This window comes from Ammospiza caudacuta, chromosome 6 (assembly GCF_027887145.1).
Source record: "Ammospiza caudacuta isolate bAmmCau1 chromosome 6, bAmmCau1.pri, whole genome shotgun sequence".
NCBI classification, from domain to species: domain Eukaryota; kingdom Metazoa; phylum Chordata; class Aves; order Passeriformes; family Passerellidae; genus Ammospiza; species Ammospiza caudacuta.
This window is the reverse complement of record NC_080598.1, coordinates 19,592,728-19,610,111: the sequence shown is the minus strand read 5'-3', so window position 1 is coordinate 19,610,111 and position 17,384 is coordinate 19,592,728. Positions and strand designations below refer to the sequence as shown.

At 50.4% G+C, this 17,384-nt stretch overlaps 1 protein-coding gene across 3 annotated transcripts in view; it reads left to right on the top strand.

Moving 5' to 3' along the window:
* The window catches only part of LSP1 (lymphocyte specific protein 1), a 48,381-nt gene that overhangs the window by 17,142 nt on the left and 13,855 nt on the right, over positions 1 to 17,384 (top strand). For all 3 annotated transcript variants that reach the window (XM_058806768.1, XM_058806769.1, XM_058806771.1), the window contains exons 2-5: positions 7,293 to 7,445; positions 9,565 to 9,654; positions 13,197 to 13,380; positions 14,329 to 14,460. In XM_058806768.1, the coding sequence (XP_058662751.1) occupies positions 7,293 to 7,445; positions 9,565 to 9,654; positions 13,197 to 13,380; positions 14,329 to 14,460 (559 nt within the window). The remainder of the gene's footprint in view (positions 1 to 7,292; positions 7,446 to 9,564; positions 9,655 to 13,196; positions 13,381 to 14,328; positions 14,461 to 17,384) is intronic.

Below are 17,384 nucleotides of genomic sequence, written 5' to 3'. Positions count from 1 at the left end.
GGGCACTGGTTGGAGAAGCTGAGGCCTGAGACACCAGCTGGGATGGTATCTAGAAACTAATTTTCAGCTTCCAGATTTTTTTTATTTCTCCTTCTCCCTCCATTTCTAACTCTTCCGATGGAGCATCAAATAGCATCAGCACCATCCCTCAGCTCTGTGGTGGGCAAAGGGCAACTGGGGCTGCCAAGTGCCTCAGCAAGAAGCTGGGGTGCCATGCCCTCAAACACAGGATTTTGGGATCAGTATTTTGGGGCAAAGACTCTTTTCCTCATGAAGATGCTGCCCTAGCACAGCAGGGAGCGAGGGCTTGCTGCTGCTCTGGTTCCTGCTGCAGCACAGCTCTCAGTGATGGCCATAGAGGAGGAGATCTCAGCTGTCCCAGGGATGGAGCAGCAGCGTTCTCACGGCCTCCTGTCCCTGCCCAGACAGCAAACTGCCTCCTGCTGCTGGGGACAGTGGGGACGGACAGGCACCCCGGGGCTGCCAAGGGAGGGCTCAGCCAGCTGTGCTGTAAAACACCACGCTGAATCAAATCCTGCTCTTAATCCCAGCTCAAAGCAGCAAGGATAAGGCAATTGCTCACCTTTCTAGGCTCAGACTTGTTCTCCAGCAGGAGTGTGTCAAGAAAGATGCTGGCTGACTGTGGCCGAGGCAGGGAGGCTGTGGAGTCTTGCTTCCCTCTTAAGGAGGAGAAAGATAAAATACAAAAGCTGGGTAAGGCAGTCTGCATCTCTTTGGCAAGTCTATTTTCTCCTCTGACATGCTTCTCCCTTGCAAAAACAGAGGCCAGACTTCCTGCCCTGTAGAAAAAACCCTCAAATTCCTTGAACCTTCGGGCTGAGATGGAGAGACCGTGAGAAAGGGCCGTGGTTCGAGGTCGTACCCAGCACTGATTTCTCACACCTACTGAATGCAGTGGAGGGCTGGGAGGGCTCAGGCTCCAGCCCTTTCCTCCCCCTGCCAAATTCCTGGCCGGTGATGCTGATACCCGACTGCACCAGCCTATCTGTGTGCTAAGGACCCGCGGTCCTGAGGGTGCAGTTCATCACCTTGGAGCTGATTCGTTTGGGTTCTGTCTGCCGTGATTAAAATCAATAATAATAAAAAGAAACAGTTGTTCCCCCTGGTTGCCTGGTGCCTCTGTGAGGGGTTGTGCATCACCTATGGTGTCTGGGAGCATGGAGCATTCCATGCACCCTGTTGGAGCCACAGTCCTGGGAGCGGCAGGAGGGGACAGAGGACACTCATGATGAAGGACCAGCCCTGCTTTCATCCCTCCTCCAGGGTCTGCTCCTGCCATTTGCCACCAGCTTTCTCAAGTGTGTCTTGTTTTGCTGGTGGAAGCAGTAAATTACCATCCTGGGGCTTTCCCTGCCTGTCATGCCACAGTGACACGTCAATCTTTGCAGGGGATTTAATGAAGGCTAAACTAGGCAGAGTTTTATATGTGGCACATGTATGTGTGGCTGTCCATCTGCACATCCTTCTCAGGGCAAAAAAGGGATGTGCTTGGGCAGAGGAAATCCAAGATCTGTTTGAAAAAAGAAGAGTTGCTTTTATTTTTAAGAGGGAGATAGGACTCTGTGATGCTAAATGTGGTTTTCCGATGCTAAATGTGGTTTTCCTTCTATTTCTGCTTGATGAAAGTTTGGGATGTATCATGTTCTGTTCAGATGCCTTGGTGTGTCCTTATCACCCCATACGTGCTGCCTCTCCACAGCCCCAGAGTTCTAGCAGGAGGTGGAGATGGGCTCTGTGGCCACTCCTGGGTGTGAAGCAGCTCCATCCTGCTGTTCAGATCCTGGAGGTGACCTGTGATTTATAGGAGAAATGGGGAGACGTGGCCAAGACTGCACAGCTACGTGTGGGGTGGGGAAGCTTGGTATGAGAACAAGACTGAGGGTGAAGCACATGGATGCATTTTTTCCTCTCCCCCTGCCCCCCTTCTTGTTCAAACTCTGTAGCCTGGGCTCTGAACGGAGCAATGCAGCTGAGGAATTACATGAATGTATGGGAGGGAGAGGCTTGTGGAGTATCTGGCTGCCTTTGACTGACACGCTGCTGTTTCAGAGCTAGAATAACTCTCCCGAGGCGAGGCTGAAATAAATTTCAGGATGTGACATAATAATCCTTGATTTTATTTCTTTTCTCAGTCTCCCTGTATTGTACTGCTATCTTCACGCTGTTCCTTATTCAGAGGGACGATGACCCAGCTGTAATCTTTGCTGTCCAGCCACGTTACTCCTAAGGCATGGAAACCCATGACTTCTGTGGTGGCCTGACACCAGTGGTCCTGAGTGACATGAGTGGAGGCTTTATCTGTATTTCAGCATACTTGACTCAGTCACACAGAGCCATTATATGCCACTAATAAGTGATTAATTTGTTGGCAGAAGGTCAAGTGGGTGAGAGAGTTGTAGCCTTCAGAGGGTGTCCTCTTCCCTTTTGCGTGACAGGGTGAGCTGCACGTCTCCTGCCAGCAGTCAGGGCCCTTTCTAAATGTGTGATAAATGCAATATGAAATAAAGCCTGGCAGCTCTGCCCAGCAGCAGATGAACTTGCTGATGCTCCTAGGCCATGTTCTGCAATGATGTGTTATCTGGCACTGTGACAGGGCAGTGCAGGCTGCATGGAAGGGGAAGGTCCCTTGCATTGGTTCTGGCATGTCCCTTTCCCGAAGCTCAGCAGAGAGGAGATGGGATGGCCGCCCTTCCCAGTTCTCCTCTAATTCATGCAGCTCCCAGGGGATATTTCCAGCTGTGCTGGACACTGGGTTTTTCACAGGGGATGGGGTAATGTATCTTCTGGGGTTGTACCTGGCTTCTCCTACATCCTGTTCCCCAAACCTCTTTCCTCTTGTGCCCTGGCTTTGTGGGGGAACCTACCCAACAGAGGTGGCAACCAAAGCTAACACACTCCTGGCCTGGTACCCTGGTGAGCTCAGGAGACAGGAATGTCCAGTGGGTTGGTAGAGGGTTCCTGATTTTTCTGGCGCAGCTCTGCAAAGCCCAAAGCCTCTGGGAGGCATTTGATTTTCCTTTCTGGAATTAGCTTTAGTGCTGAAGGTTGGGTTTGGGCCAGCAAAGCTTCCTTTGAGCCGTCAACCATGCAAAAGACTCCTCGAGTCTGCAGAGTTTCCCTTAAACACAGCTCATCTGCTGCCAGAAATTTCCCTTGCCTGAATATTAAAATCTCCTCAAGTGCTGGTGAGGAATTGCCCAAAGGAAACGTGACCTTCCCAGCCATGCTGGCTTGTCTGGAGCGGGCGTTTGTGGCCCTGTGGAGCAGGGCAGCCACAGTGTGGGTGCCTGTGCTGCAGGAAGGGGTGTTCTGTGGTGCAAACAGAAATAAAGCCCCTCCCGTGGCTGGGGGTCCGGAGGGAGGTGAGGTCAGGAGCTGGATGTGAAACAGGCAGCAGGGTCAGAGCAGAAATCTGAGCATCCCAAATGCTTGGAGGGCAGTGTCTCTGTGGGCACAGCTGAACCAAGGTGCTTTCAGCTCATCCTCACACCTGCAGGATGTCCTCAGGAAGAGAGGAGCCCATTGCACAAAGCGTGTTTGGCTCAACCAAGATGTCCAAAAGCTGTTGGCAGAGATGTAGGGATTGTGTAAGAGAAATGACCCAGCCCTGTGATGAGCTCTTGCTGGAGCAAATCTTGCCACAGCTCTGGGCTGCTGGGGCCACTGAGGTCTCTCTGCCTTTTCTCCTCCCTTCTCCAGTCACACTGAAGTCTGTTTAAGGGGATGAATTTCCTTCACATTGCATGAAAATCCCTCTATGGAGGGATTTTATAAAGGCAGATGTCTGGATTCAGGACTGTAGCATGCTGTAGCTCATCTTGCAGCTCCTCAAGCTTCAAGTCTTGCTTTCCATTTCCCCATCCTGTGATGGGTGAAATGAAATTGAGAACTCTTGGTCCCACTGGCAGCTATGAGTCTGCTTCTTCCCCAAACCTCCCCAGCCTGGGACCAACCTGGGGCAGTGCTGACTGGAGGTGAAGATCCGTGGGATCAGCCTGATCCTGAAGCACTGGGTAATTATTTCTAGGATTGGGAAAGACGGTTGTGAAATACCACTGTGGGCTGAGCACGCTGAGTTACTGAATGTGGTTGTGAACAATTAGAGCAAATGGGAGACCATGGCCCCGTTTTAGTAAATGGAACCATTTGGAAATTAAATCTTTCCACCTTTTTGCTTCGAAAGGCAATTTAACAGCTGACCCCCGGCTCACACTTGTGCTTGTCCAAATTGAAATGGCACATTTTGTCTGGGGTCCAACAAACCCCTGTAGCTGACCCAAACACAAGGACTTTGGCAAGGCTTAGTTTCTCATTCGCTTGTGTTTTTTTGCTTCATTTTGTTTTGTTTGTTTTTCACTAAAGACAAATATTTGTGCTGCTCGGTCAGTCCAAAAGTAATCATCCTTTTTCCTCTGCTTGTCAGTATGATTACTGAACCCCAACACATCACTTATTAAACCTCCCTCCCCTACCAGCCTGTTTGAGCATGACAGAGAGCTCAGAATCTGAAAATAAATTCAGTTTAGGTGTTTGCTGGAGTGTGCTGGTATCTTTGAATCCGTGGGGGCTTTATCTGCAGCCCTTTTTGCTGAGCAGAGGGATGATGTTCCCAGCATCACAGCCCCCCCAGGATGCTCAGAGTGTCTGAGGCACATCCCAGCACAGCAGCGGGCAGCCTGGAAGCTGGGATTGCTCTGTGGCAAAGCTGGATTGCTCTGTGGCAAGGGGAGCTGGGAAAGTTATTTCTCTGCTTTTGCAGAAAAATCCTTCTCCCCAGAACGGTCGCCCCCGGCTCTGTCCTCAGCGTGCTCGGAGGGAAGGATGCAGGGACAGAATAGCGAGCCGGTGAGGTCATGGGGAGAGAGTTAGTCACATCCAACTGGGAAAGGGAGAGGGCTGCCAACCAGTGTTGCTCTCACACTGTGCAAAGCTCATGTGGTTCAGAAGGGATCCCCCCTCCTCCAGAGCACCCTGGCCAAGCTGGGGGTGTTGGTGGAGCACCACCTCTGAAGCAGTTTCCCAAGGAACTGGAGGAAGGAGTGAAAGATTTTAATCAAAATCTCACTTTTTCTGGCATGAACGTGGACTTTGCTTCTCGTAACTGGGGCGGTACGGGCCAGAGGGGGTTAAGAGCCTTTCCAAATTGGAGACTATCTGGAGCTGTCGCACAAGGGAGGGGGATCATGGCAGAGTTTAATGAATGACTTCATTTATATATTAAAAAAAAAAAAAACCAACAACAACATGGTGGCTTCCTGCCAGGTCCACAGACAAGGGTTTCTATGGGAACCTGAGGAAAAATAATAAATAGGAGTGTGGGATGAGTAGGGAAGGGAGGAGGGGAGCTCAGGCTCGGGTCTGGGTCTGCTTTGTTCCTCATGGAGACCAAGGTGGCAAGGGGCAATGATGGGGTAAAAAGGGAAAGAGCTGAATTTGGTGCTTGCAGAAAGACCCCACCCAAAATAAGGCAGGCGTAACTACACTGCAGTGGAGCATTCTCTTGGGCTAGTCCTGGGGTCTGCTTTGTTCCCTGCTCCTCTGTGGGCACAGCAGTCATGGGCAGCCTTTCTTCACTGGGCTCACAGCCTGGCTTTGCTGCCTTGGGGCAGGTGGGAGTTTGGGAGGGCAGTGATTTGGAGTCATCTCCAGCTTCCTGACAGGCTGGTGGTGGGACCACTGTGCAAAGGGGTGCTACTGGGGCTAAGCTCAACAGTCCTGCTCGCACTGCAGAGTAAAATAGGCTCTGAGTGAATCTTCCCTGGAAAGGCTAACAAGGTTCACAGTGTAATTAGAAAGGCTATGTTTTTCATCAATTAATCCCAATGGGCTTTTTTCACCCCCTCCATTGCTGGGATAGGGAGGTATCTGCCCTGAAGTTTAAAAGAAAACAGCTTTTTGGTGAGACCCATGGTGAAGTGAGGCCCTCTCACGTGCTTCAGAGTCCAGACTGAGGGCAAAGCTGGGCAAGCTGCAGAGTGGCACTCCTGGGGCCAGCTGAAACCTATCCCTCATTCGCCCAATCTGGGCTGAAACACGTCTCAACTAAGGCAGCATTTCTCTTTGGATTTTTTCCTCATTTTCCCTTCCACGGGCTCTTTGTTCCAGTGTGAGTAATGTTGCACTGTATCTCCCATTGAGCAGGTTCATCCTAAGAGGACTGTGGTCCTCAGGATATTTCTGGGGTGAGGAAGTGCAGGTTGGTCTGGGTCCTGCTGCTGGTGGGAGATTGACTTCCCAGCTCCCATGTGTGTGCCTTCCTCAAAGACATTTCTGTAAACAGGCTTGAAAATGCTGGGGGAAACAGCTGTTGTGTCTGCTTTGGACCTGGCTGAGCCAGGCCTGAGTGGGGTGAGGAGGCATCTGCCCCAGCATCTGTGTGCCACAGTCAGACCTGCCCAGCTCCAGCTGCCATCACAGGCCCTTTGGGTGAGTGGTGCCACCTCATGGCGTGTCCCTTTCTGCCTGAATCTCAGTTGGTGCTGCCAGTGGAGCAGAAGCCAATCCCACGTGGGGAGCGCCTGGACTGGCGTTATCACCAGAGAAGGAATGTGGCATCCGCCTTATCACTTCCTTGGGGATGCAGGAGGCTGCTCTGTTGACAGAGGCATTATTGTGCAGCAGTTGAGATGTCTGGGAGATGCCAGGGCAGGTTTTTCTTCTCCACAGGGCTGGCAGGAAGCCAGGCAGGGCAGAGCAGGGCAGGACATAGGTGCTGCCATCCGCTGCTGTTTCCGTGGCTCCTGGTCAGGCAGGAGCAGCTCAACTGCCTAAGGAAACTCATCCCCAGGGTACAGATCTTGCCTTCTGTGGGCCAAAGCTTGAGATGAAGGTGTTGGCTATCTTGCAGCACTACAGGACCCTTTACAAACCCTTCAGACACCTTGCAGCATTGCAGGACCATTTACAAACCCTTCCAAAGGTGGGGTGCAAAGCTGTTTTTGCGGGAAATGATGCTTTCCAGTGGGCTTCATCCCACAGGCAGGTGGGAGGAGGAAATGTACCACATCTTCCTTCTGGAGACTTGCAGGCTCTCCTGTGTCTGTCCCAGTGCCTGTGTCCCACCTTGTTCTTGCCCATCAGTCAGTCCCACTGTGGAGCTGTGCTGATGGAGGTGAGGATGCCACTTGAAGGATCACTGCTCGTGGTGGGAGTGCTCCTCTGCAGAAGGCTCCTGCTTGCTGGGGGGACCCCAGGCACCTCAGAGGGTTGTTACCAGGTTTCACAGGACTGCCTGATGGCATTAACGATGGGTTTTCCCTCTGGCCTGGCAGGCTGACAGCACAGTGGAGCGTGGAAGATGAGGAGGAGGCGGCGAGGGAGCGGCGGCGGCGGGAGCGGGAGAAGCAGCTGCGGTCCCAGGCAGAGGAGGGCCTGAACGGCACCGGGCCCTGCTCGGAGAGTGCTGCTCTGGCACAGCAAAACCAGTAAGAAATACCCCTGGATAAATCCCTCAGCAACACTCCTTTTCCCTGCAGCAAACCCCTCCTGCAGCACCAAGTGTGTGTCCCTGGTGTTTGGGGAAGATGGGGCAGTGCTCTCACAGGTTTGGGCTGGATTTAGCGCACACTAGCAAATAGTGTGCTTTCTTTTTAGGGCAGAAAACCTCACAAGTCCTGCTTTGATTGTTTTCTTGGCTGGAGGCTGGGGGTTTTACTGCCCTGAGAGTTTACACTGGGACAGCTTGGGGCAGGCTGGGCTTGGGGCACAGGGAGTCCGCACTGCCAGTGATTTCAGTGCTTGGTTAAATTTCAACTTGGGAGTCATCCTACACTAAAAGTAATGGAGTTTCCTGATACGTGCAAAGACAGACGTGGCTGAGGATGTGATGCACAATGCCAGGCAGATCACAGTGCAAGCAATCACCTATCCTGGCTAAGCTTCCCATTCCTCCCTCAGAGGATGCTGCCCTGGCACTGAGAAGCATGAAGCAGCACCTGAGCTGGTGCCGTTCACAGCTCCAAGGATTAAAATTAACTTTGTGCTTTAATGGGGCAAGTCCTAGGTGGAAATAGCTCAGGAGGCTTTTATGGAGAGGCTGAGCTCTCTGCTGTCAAAGAGGAAACACCTGGAGAAGGGATAGGATGACATCCCCAGCATCCCACAGCACATCCTGCTGCAGCCTCCCCACGTCCATGGTTCAGCAGTCCAGATGCTGTGCAGCACTGGGGCTAGCACAAAAACTAGTCTGCACTCTGAATTGCCAAATTCTTGTCTCAAGTCCTCAGTCTTACCACTGCTTATGTGTTCAACTTATTTCTAAATTGAACACAATGGAAAAGTGGTGGCAGGATTTGGAGTTACAGTCACTGACAAGCAGCATCTTCATTTTACTGGGGAAAAAAGCAAAAGTTATTTATGAAAACTTATTTTTTTTCCCATTAAAAGATCTTTTTCTTCCCAAGATACTTCCAAAATTATTCAGGACTTTTTTTTTTTTTTATAACATAAAAGCATTGCAAAACACCTTCACAATCTTTTGTGGAAATACACACAGTTCTGCAGACAAAGCTGCTGCAGTTCTGTTCTAAAAGCAAAGAGAAGGTCTGGAAAGTAATAATAGTCATTAGCTTTTCCAAACCCCCCCTTCACGTGGGGGCTAGGAAATAATTTGAAAAGGTCTTTAAAGCAGCAGATGAGATCTCTGGTCTCTGTTTGCTGGTTGGTGCTGTGAGCAGCCTCAGGCCCAGAGCAGTGTGCAGTAACCCAGCCTGCAGGCTCCAGTCCTGTTGGCATGGGCACAGCACCATTACCATTACCCAAATTCAATTGAGTGCTGAAGAGGACAATGACAAGAACTCTTCAAATGAAGGGTTTTGCTCCCTGCTCCATGATGCCAAAGCTTGCTGGGCCAGGCTCAACCACAGGGATGTTTCTCCTCCTCTGGCCATTCCCTGGTTTTGTTTACAGCTGCTGACAGCCACCTGGGTTTGCTCATGCAGCCAGGGTCAGCCCTGCCTATTAATCTTCTGAAAAGGTTCATTCTCTCTTGTGTAAATCCTGCCCCCTCCTTCCTGTAGCTCTTCCCACGCTGGAACTCCTATCCATGTCACTCCCCTTAGCTCAAACCCACCCTTGCATTTCCTTGCTCCAAAGGGACAGAGTGAACCTCCTGCTCTCCCTTACTCCCACTAAAGAAAGCCAGAGATAGGAGAACAGAGGGTTTGCAGGAAAAAGAATGGTTTTGGGAGCCAGAGGGATGGACATCAGCTGAAGTGATGATGATGGGGCTGTGCTGGCTTTGTGCTTCTCCTGGGGCTGGGTTTGTAGAGGGACATGGGGAAGCAGCCAGTTTTCTGACAGCATTCAGCCAGTCTCCCTTGCTCCCTGGGAGCTTTTCTGTCAGCCTGAGCACACACTTGTGGCCAGGGCCACAGATGCTGGGATGGTTTTGCCATGGCTATCTTCAACCGTGCAGCTCACCCAGAGATGAATGAATGGAATAACTGAAAGGAGAAGGACTGTGTCGGGCTGTGGCTCTTCCAGGCCTGGTTTAGGCCTTTTTGCATGCCTCTCATGCCAATTTTCCTTCTTGCTGTGTTTCAGCTATGACTTTAAGCCATCTGGGACTTCGGAGCTGGAAGAAGACGAGGGGTTCAGTGACTGGTCCCAGAAGCTGGAGCAGCGCAAGCAGAGGTGGGTGGCACACAGATGCACCAAGGGGAGGGTGTCCCCAGCTATAGGACTGTCCCTGAGGAGGGGTGACCAGCCCCAGGTCAGGTCCAGCACGTGTAAGAATGAGGCCAGAGTGTGGAGCACCAGCAGGACAGAGCAGGCCCCACAGCACTGGGACAGATGCTCTCTGCCTGCCTTTGGGCTGCCGGGGGGAATGGCTCAGGGACGGCCCTGGGATTTGGGGGTGTTTGGATTGAGCTTTGTGCTCCAAGCAGTGGCAGCCTGCCAGGACTCCTGGGTTTGGAGGAGTGACAACAGCAGATTTAAGCCACCTGAGCTGCTGCAGGGGCTGAAATGGTCTCTAACATAATCCAGGCCAGCCTAGAGAGCTGTTCTAAGTTATTGCTGCTTCCTGGCTCATGTCAGCATAGTGGGTGTTATGGCCCCAGCCCACCTTGTGCCTTACTCCTCTTTGAGCAGGGAAAAACAGGCAGCAAAGAGCCCTCCCATCACTCCTCCCTTACAGAACTAGACCAGACTCCTGCCTTAACCACTTCCCTTGGACCCTGCCTACCTGCACATGAACTCTGTGACTCAGCTCTCTTGGCAGCTTGATTTTGTTGGGAATTTTTGACACAGCCTCTTTTTTACCCTGAGGAATTCTTTGCACAGAGAGGTGGCGGATGCCCCTTCCCTGGAAACATTCAAGTCAGGTTGGATTGGGCTCTGAGAAACCTGATCTGATTGAAAAGGTTCCTGCTCATTTCAGAGGGATTGGACTGGATGACCTTTAAAGGTCCTTTCCAACCCAAACTATTTTGTGACTGAAAAAATGCTTAAGATTAATATTTACTGCTGAATAAATAAAAACGAGCTCAGAGTTTTGTTACTTTTCTCCAAATGCTGTGGCTAAACCACATTGCAAACTGTACCTTTGCAGCCCTGACCCCACAAGCACTTCTCAAGCACCTCCAAGGCCCAGCACAATGTAGTTATAACATCTGTGGGAGCAATTAGAAATCATCTGCTTTTTTTGTTTGCTGCCTCTTTTTCCAGCTCCCCTTGCAAAGAGCTTTTCTGGAAAGAAAGGCTACTGCTTTTCCCTCCTTGGCCTTCAAAAGGGAATTAGTTGGAATTAATATTATCCTCCCCAGGTGTTTCTTGTTGTGGTTTGATGTGTTTGTCCTGTAGCTGAGCAGGGGAGGTGGTGTTCATGGCAGGTGAAGCCCATCAGGGAGAAGTGGTGCTTTAAAAGCAGGAGCTGTAGGCCCAGGTGGGTTGGGAGAGGCAGCTGGAGGAGCTCAGGCTCTGTGAGCTTTTTGCAAAGGCTGGGCTTGCCCTCTCAGCAGGGACTGTGCCCTGTGAGGTCCTTGCAGCAGCTTTCTCCTTCATCCAAGGGGCAGCCTGGAGTGTGTTGTGACCACAGGTGGGTTGTGTCTCTCCCTGTGCTGGGACAAGCAGTGCTGTGCTTAGGCCTTCCCAACTCTTTTCTCTCCTGTTGAACTGGAGATGAAGCAAATCCTGGGTTTTAAGTGGTGGCTGTGAAAGAGTGGATGGAGATAGATGCTCTCTGTTGGATGGCACCAAACCAGGTCCTGCAAGCCCTGAGGGCCTTGATGCTAAGGCACATCTTTTTGGTCCTGGCTCTCCTCTTTGAGGTAGGAGATCCATGCTATCAGCTGTGTGCAAGGGGGTGAAGCTGTGCCAGCTTAGCTACCTCCCCTACAGCATTGCTGTGGTGTGAAAGGCATTCTATAGGCTGCACTGTGCTGGTCTTAATTTTTAACATGAGCTTGCACTTGAGCTGGAGATATTGCTGCCATCCTGGTGGAGAGCTGCAAGCTTCCTGGGCCCTCAGAGCCTGTTTGCTCTTGGTGACAGGATGGTGAGAAACAAGTCAAGTGATCCAGCATATGCATTGTCTTTTTCCCCATGTAGTCAGTGTGGAGAGCTGGATGGTAGCTGAGCTGTGAGCTGCCTTCCCAGCAGCAGAGGGGTGGGTGGAAAGGTCTTGTTGGAACTTGTGTTTGTGTTTTGGTGCTGCCTGTTGAGGGAGGGGCAGTGAGTCAGCCTTGCCCTTTGGCAGCTGCCTGCTAGCCAGCTCTCTAGCCCTGCTCTCTCTAGCCAGGCAATTTTCTAAGAACTGGGTGGGAGGAGAAAGCTCTTTTGGCTGGGGAAAGGAAGATGGCAATAACAGCTTGGTGTGTGGCTGTGAGCCAGTGAGAGTCCTGAGGCTCTGTACTCCAGTGTCCCAGTGCCCAAAGGCAAGGCCTGCTCTGCTCTTGCAAAGCTGATTGCATAAACATGCTCCTGGGTCTCCTCTTGCAGCCTTGGAGACCTGCAGCAATTCTCTTGTACCAAACCCATTGTGGCTTTTAAGCCCCTAAGCCAGGGGGTGACCCCATCTGCTTTGGAACTCCTTTCTTTTGCTGGGAGATGAGATGAGTGATGTGAGTAGGGGTGTCATTTTTTTCCAGTGGGCAAAACTGAGGCCTGGGACCGAGTGTCAGTGCAGCATTGCTGGTGAAGCACTGTGCCTTGCCCATGGAGTGATTCCAGGGGAGTGGCTCTGCAGCCTTGCCCTGGAGTTCAGCTCCAGCTTGAGAAGCATGCTCTTGTGGTGTTGGTTGGGCTCTCCTGCAGCAAGAGACTCTGCTAAGGTGAAAGATGAGTTCAGGGCTGCGTTTGGTGCCCTCCTGTATTTGCAGGGTTCCCCAGAGGAGCAAAGGAATGATGCATCTGACTCCATGTTCTCAGAAGGCTAATTTATTATTTTATGATTCTACATTATATTAAAGACTGCTATACTAAATTATACTAAAGAATAGAGAAAGGATACTTACAGAAAGCTAAAGAGAAAATAATGAAAAGTCATGACTCTTTCCAGAGCCCCGACACAGCTTGGCCATTAAGTAAAAACAATTCACATGAAACTAATGAAACAATCACCTGTTGGTAAACAGTGTCCAAACACATTCCAAAGCAGCAAAACACAGGCAAAGCAAATCAGGTAATTGTTTTCTTTTTCTCTGAGGCTTCTCATTTTCCCAGGAGAGAAATCCCGGGGAAGGAGATTTTTCCAGAAAATATGATGGTGACAGTGCATACCCCACTTGGAATTAGTGCTGGGAACCATGGGGGCAGCATCAGATTTGTGTTTGGCTGCAGGATGTGCTGGTGCACCTGGAATTTTAGCTGTAGCCGGGCAGGGAATTGGGCCAGCACCACATCATGGTAACAGTGTCCTCTCTGGCAGGGGTTTGAGCAGAGAGCTCTTCACTGCTTTCCTGTGGCCCTTCATGGTGCTGGTAACATGCAAATCCCTTCAGCTCTGCCACAGCTCTTAGCTGAGCTGACTCTTGGACACTTAAAGTGGAGAGAGTGAGATGTGACTGCTGTTGCATTTGTGTGCCTGGAACTGGCTGTGAGCCCTGGTGTGGAATACCCAGCATGCTGTAGGCTTGGGGAAGTGATAACATTGGATTTCTAGAGGTGTGAGGTACCTCATGGTGTCTGTAGGCTCATAACTGTGCTTTCATTCCTTGATCTCTCCCCATCTGCAGATCTCCAAGGCAGTCCTACCAAGAAGAGGAGAGTGGTGTGAGAGAAGCTCAAGTCAAACTGGAGCAGATCCAGCTGGATCAGGAAAGCCCAGAGGAGAACATGGTTATCAGAGAGGAAGAGAGGCTGTGCCAGGAGGAAGAAGAGGTTCAAGAGCAGGAGGAAGAGGAGCAAGTTGAGCAAGAGGTGGGGTCAGGAGGAGCTGACCTTCTTTCGGGAGAGCTGATGCTGGGGGCTGCTCTCCCATGTCCTGGCTCAGCATTGCTGCTGGAATTTGAGCCCAAGCAGACATTAGATGTGCTTTCATGGCATAACCTGGGGCTAGTGCCACTTTTACCTGTGTGCTGTGCCTTCTTGTGGTCACTGCAGGCAGCCTCTGCCCTTTTGTGAGGGGAGTGTGCTTGCTCTCAGAGTTTGTGGTGGCTTTGCCATGTCCCTGTCATACTGAGGAGGAAAGTGTTATTTCTCCTGTCGCTTTGTGGGCAGTGAGTAGCTTCACAGGACAGCTCAAATCTAAATTATACTGCTTGTTTTTCTCTCCCTAGCCTTTATCACACCTCTGGAATTCTTTGTCTTCATAGACCTCTTAGCCTTGCATTGCTCCCAGCTGAGGTGTTTTTGTTCTGACAATTCCTTGTTAAGGGGAGGGAGAGGGAGAGACAAGGCTGGAATTCAAGTGGTGTGCAAGTCAGGGGCCTGAACTTCAAATATAATTTGTCATAAATGGACTTTGACTGCCAAGGTTAGTAAGATGTTTGCATTTGAACTGTTACCCTTTAAAGCCCTTTATTCTAAAGGCAGCTTCTCTCCCTCCTTTTGGCCTCTAAATGAGGAATTAATGTTTTCCCATCTCAGCTGCAGTAAGAGATCTTTATAACTGATGCCAGGACCCCTTTTCATACCATTTGGGAATCTCAGACCTTCAAAATTCCTGATTTCTACCCTCCCTTCCAAATGACATATGAGCTTCTTCCTGAATGCTTCCAAATTAGATAGTGCTAACTCAAAGTTTCTGTGCTTTTGTGTTTATTTAGTGTAGAGCAGGAAGCCTGGGAGACAGGGAAAAATCACTGTTGTGGCATAAAAAGCAGTTTGACCAGCTCACTTCCTGGCTTGTTCTTTTTCTGCACTCAGGAAAAGAAGAGAAGGCGAAATGATGGAGAGAAGGAGGAAACGCCAGAGAAACGCCAGAAGGCCCCAAGCCTTGCCAGCCTGGAGGAGGAGGAGGAGCTGTGCTCTGACCACACTGTAGTGTGCTCCACAAAGGTTTGTGCTCCTGGGCCCCTCTGGATGCGTGGGAACTGTCACAACAAGGACCCAACCAATGATGAGGAAAGATTAGCCAGGGTTTACAGCAGTGTGGGGTGTGAATCCTGTTATCCATCCTTCTACCAGCTGAGACAAACCACCTGAGCCATTTGCCTCATCTTTCATGGCTGTCAGCTTCCTCTGCTCCTGCTTTGCCTGCTTGAGCTGTTGGAGGCTGTAGCATCACTCTAAAAGTGTAAAGCTCATTGAGGGCTCCAGGGAATATTGTGATACTGAGATAGCTGTGCTTTCAACTTGTGTAGTCTTTAACAAAACTCACAAGAACTTGATCTTAATGAAATTTCCCTTCCAAAGGGAAAAAGCCCCAATAACTGAAACAGTGGCTTTTCTGTCTTAATTAAAACAAAATGTATGACTCAAGTTGTTTAAACAAATGGGGATTTCTGATCTCTGAAGCATTGTGTCCTTCCCAATCACATCTGTTTGCATTGGTGCTCTTTGTGACACTCCCATTATTAACACCACCTGAATTGCATCTTATGACTTGTGTTGCATTTACTACAAATCCTTGGTTCTATGTGTGCTTTTGAATACAATAGAGACAGATAAGTGTTTCTGTACTGAATGGGTTTTTCTGCCTTTGTAAGCCCCAACCTTTTTGATTGTAGCAGTGAGGGAGATGGTGAAGAGTCTGTGCAGCCTGTTAATCTGCTGTTGGAGCTAGCTTTGCTTTTTTTAAATTTAGCTTTTGTGGTATTTACTCAACATTTCCTGAGTGGGAATGATTGTGTGAGTACTTTCTTTTGCATCAGTAAATAGATGGCAAGATGAAGGTTTCATCCTCTACAGCCATCAGGTTCTTGCTCTTAGTGGAGAATCCATTTTATAGTCAAATTAAAAGAGGGGAGACAGAGTAGGTGTGGATGCAGGCTGGGTGCTAATGCCAGGTTTGAAAAGAGGTGGGGGTAGCCAAAGCATATTCCTGAAGTGGGGCTGGTGGGAAAACGTGGAAAATGCTTTCAGCAGCTTTTATGTGCTGAACCTTCTGTCTTTACAGCCCCAAAACACACATAGCTTCTTGACCTCAACTTAGCTGCTGGGATTATCCCAGGGAAAGGTTTAGAAATGCAGTCTCTGTTTTGTAGTGGTGATGTCAGAGCTCACCCCCACACTAAGCTGGATGTAAAACTGTTTGGGAAAAATCTGCACTTGGAATCTTTCCAAAGGAAGGCTGATCTTTACACCCCAGCTAGCAGGGCTCTGTGAGCACTGAGTGCTAAGCACACTGGCCACCAGGAAGGTGTTTTGGCACAGGAAGCTCAGCAGAAACCCTGCTTGTAGCAGAAAGGCAAAAGCACCTGCAGTCAGTGCTGTGTGCCCCTGCCAGATGTGGCTGCTGGAGCTGGGGGCACACCTGGGGCAGGCTGGTGGTGGGGTGTCAGGGCTTCAGAGGGCCTGGGGGCTGAAATAGGGGGAATGGAGGCAAGGGGGAAGTCTTGTGCCAATCCTGTTTTGTCACAGGCTGCTAGTGAGCCCTGAGCTTTGAGGCTGGTTGGATGAGCAGCTGTGGTTTCTTCTGGCCTTCAGAAAGTGCTTGGAACCAGGGAAATGCTCAATTCTTGCTGCCAGGAAAGGGCAGGGGTGGGGGCAGGTGGTCTCCAAATAGCACAGTGAAAGTTTGTTCCTCCCTAGACTGTCATACATTGCCACTTAGAGCTCTTTCTAGGCCCCTCTGTGCTTAACCTGGTGCTTGTTCATAACCTTTCAGAAGTGCCTCTGTATGGTTTGCACCTGCACCCCATCTCCCTGGCAGGGTGGGCAGGGCTTTTTCCCATTGACATGTACTTGTGTTTGGGAAGCTGAGGCCAAGATCTACCAGATTCCCCTTTCAGGCTGGTGCTGTGCCCTGTCAGGTACCAGCCTGCCCATCAGTGAGCAAGGTGAATCTCTGAGTCATGGCTCAGAGGCAAGCAGCAGCTCCTGCAGCAGCGAGCAGAGGAGAGAGCTGGCAGCAGACAGACAGCCTGCCCTGCAGACAGAGCTGCCTTCTGTTGTGCTGCTGTGGGGGACCCTGCAGAGTGGCTCTCCCCAGGTCATCTCTATTAGCCAGGGCTGCGCTGTTTGGTTGTTCTCTAATGGCCTCGTGTTCCAGGGCACAGCTGGTGAATGTGTCCTCTGTGTGACACTGTCTTGTCTTGTGTTTAGCTGAAATTTAGGACCTTAAGATGCATCTTAAAGGATCATTTAGTGTTGTTTTTTATCTGCTAACTTGGTAGGTGATGTTTCCTGTGGCACAGGCAGCAGTTTGGCAGGGGGAGAAGGCTCCTTTTTACTTGGTTACTGCTCCTTGACTCTGTGGGAGCTGATGTTAAGAAAGCCCCCCTTTGGCTTCAAGGTGATTTTTGTCTCTGTATGCTTGTTTTCTGGGGCATGAAAGAGGCACAAGGTTTAGCAACATTTCAGCTTTCCTTTCCTGCAGTGGTTGTGAAGTGTTTGCTTGCCTTCCTGTCTTGGCCAAGGAGCTATTGCACAGGAGCCTCTGGTGCAAAACTCTTTTTCCTCATGGCTTGACATAAAGAGCTGCCTCAAAGGAGGGTCCATGTGCTGATCTGCCCTGTCTGTGTGCTTCTCTGGTGTGGACAAGTTGACCTAACCCATGCCTGTGCTGCTCCCACACTTGGCTTCTCTTCTGCACATGTGGTCTCTAGTTTTCCCCCTTGTCTTTCTGTACTTGCCATTTCCCTTTTTGTGTCTGGCTAGGAGACCAAAGGTCTGAGAGAGACCTTCTCCTTCACCAGAGGGAGTAGAAGAAATGGTTTTGGTTGGTGTTCCAGCTGTCATTCATTTTACACATGGTTGGTTTGCCCCTGAAATTGGTTGGGATTTTCTTCCCCTGCTTGGAAAGAAGGAAGAAAGAAGAA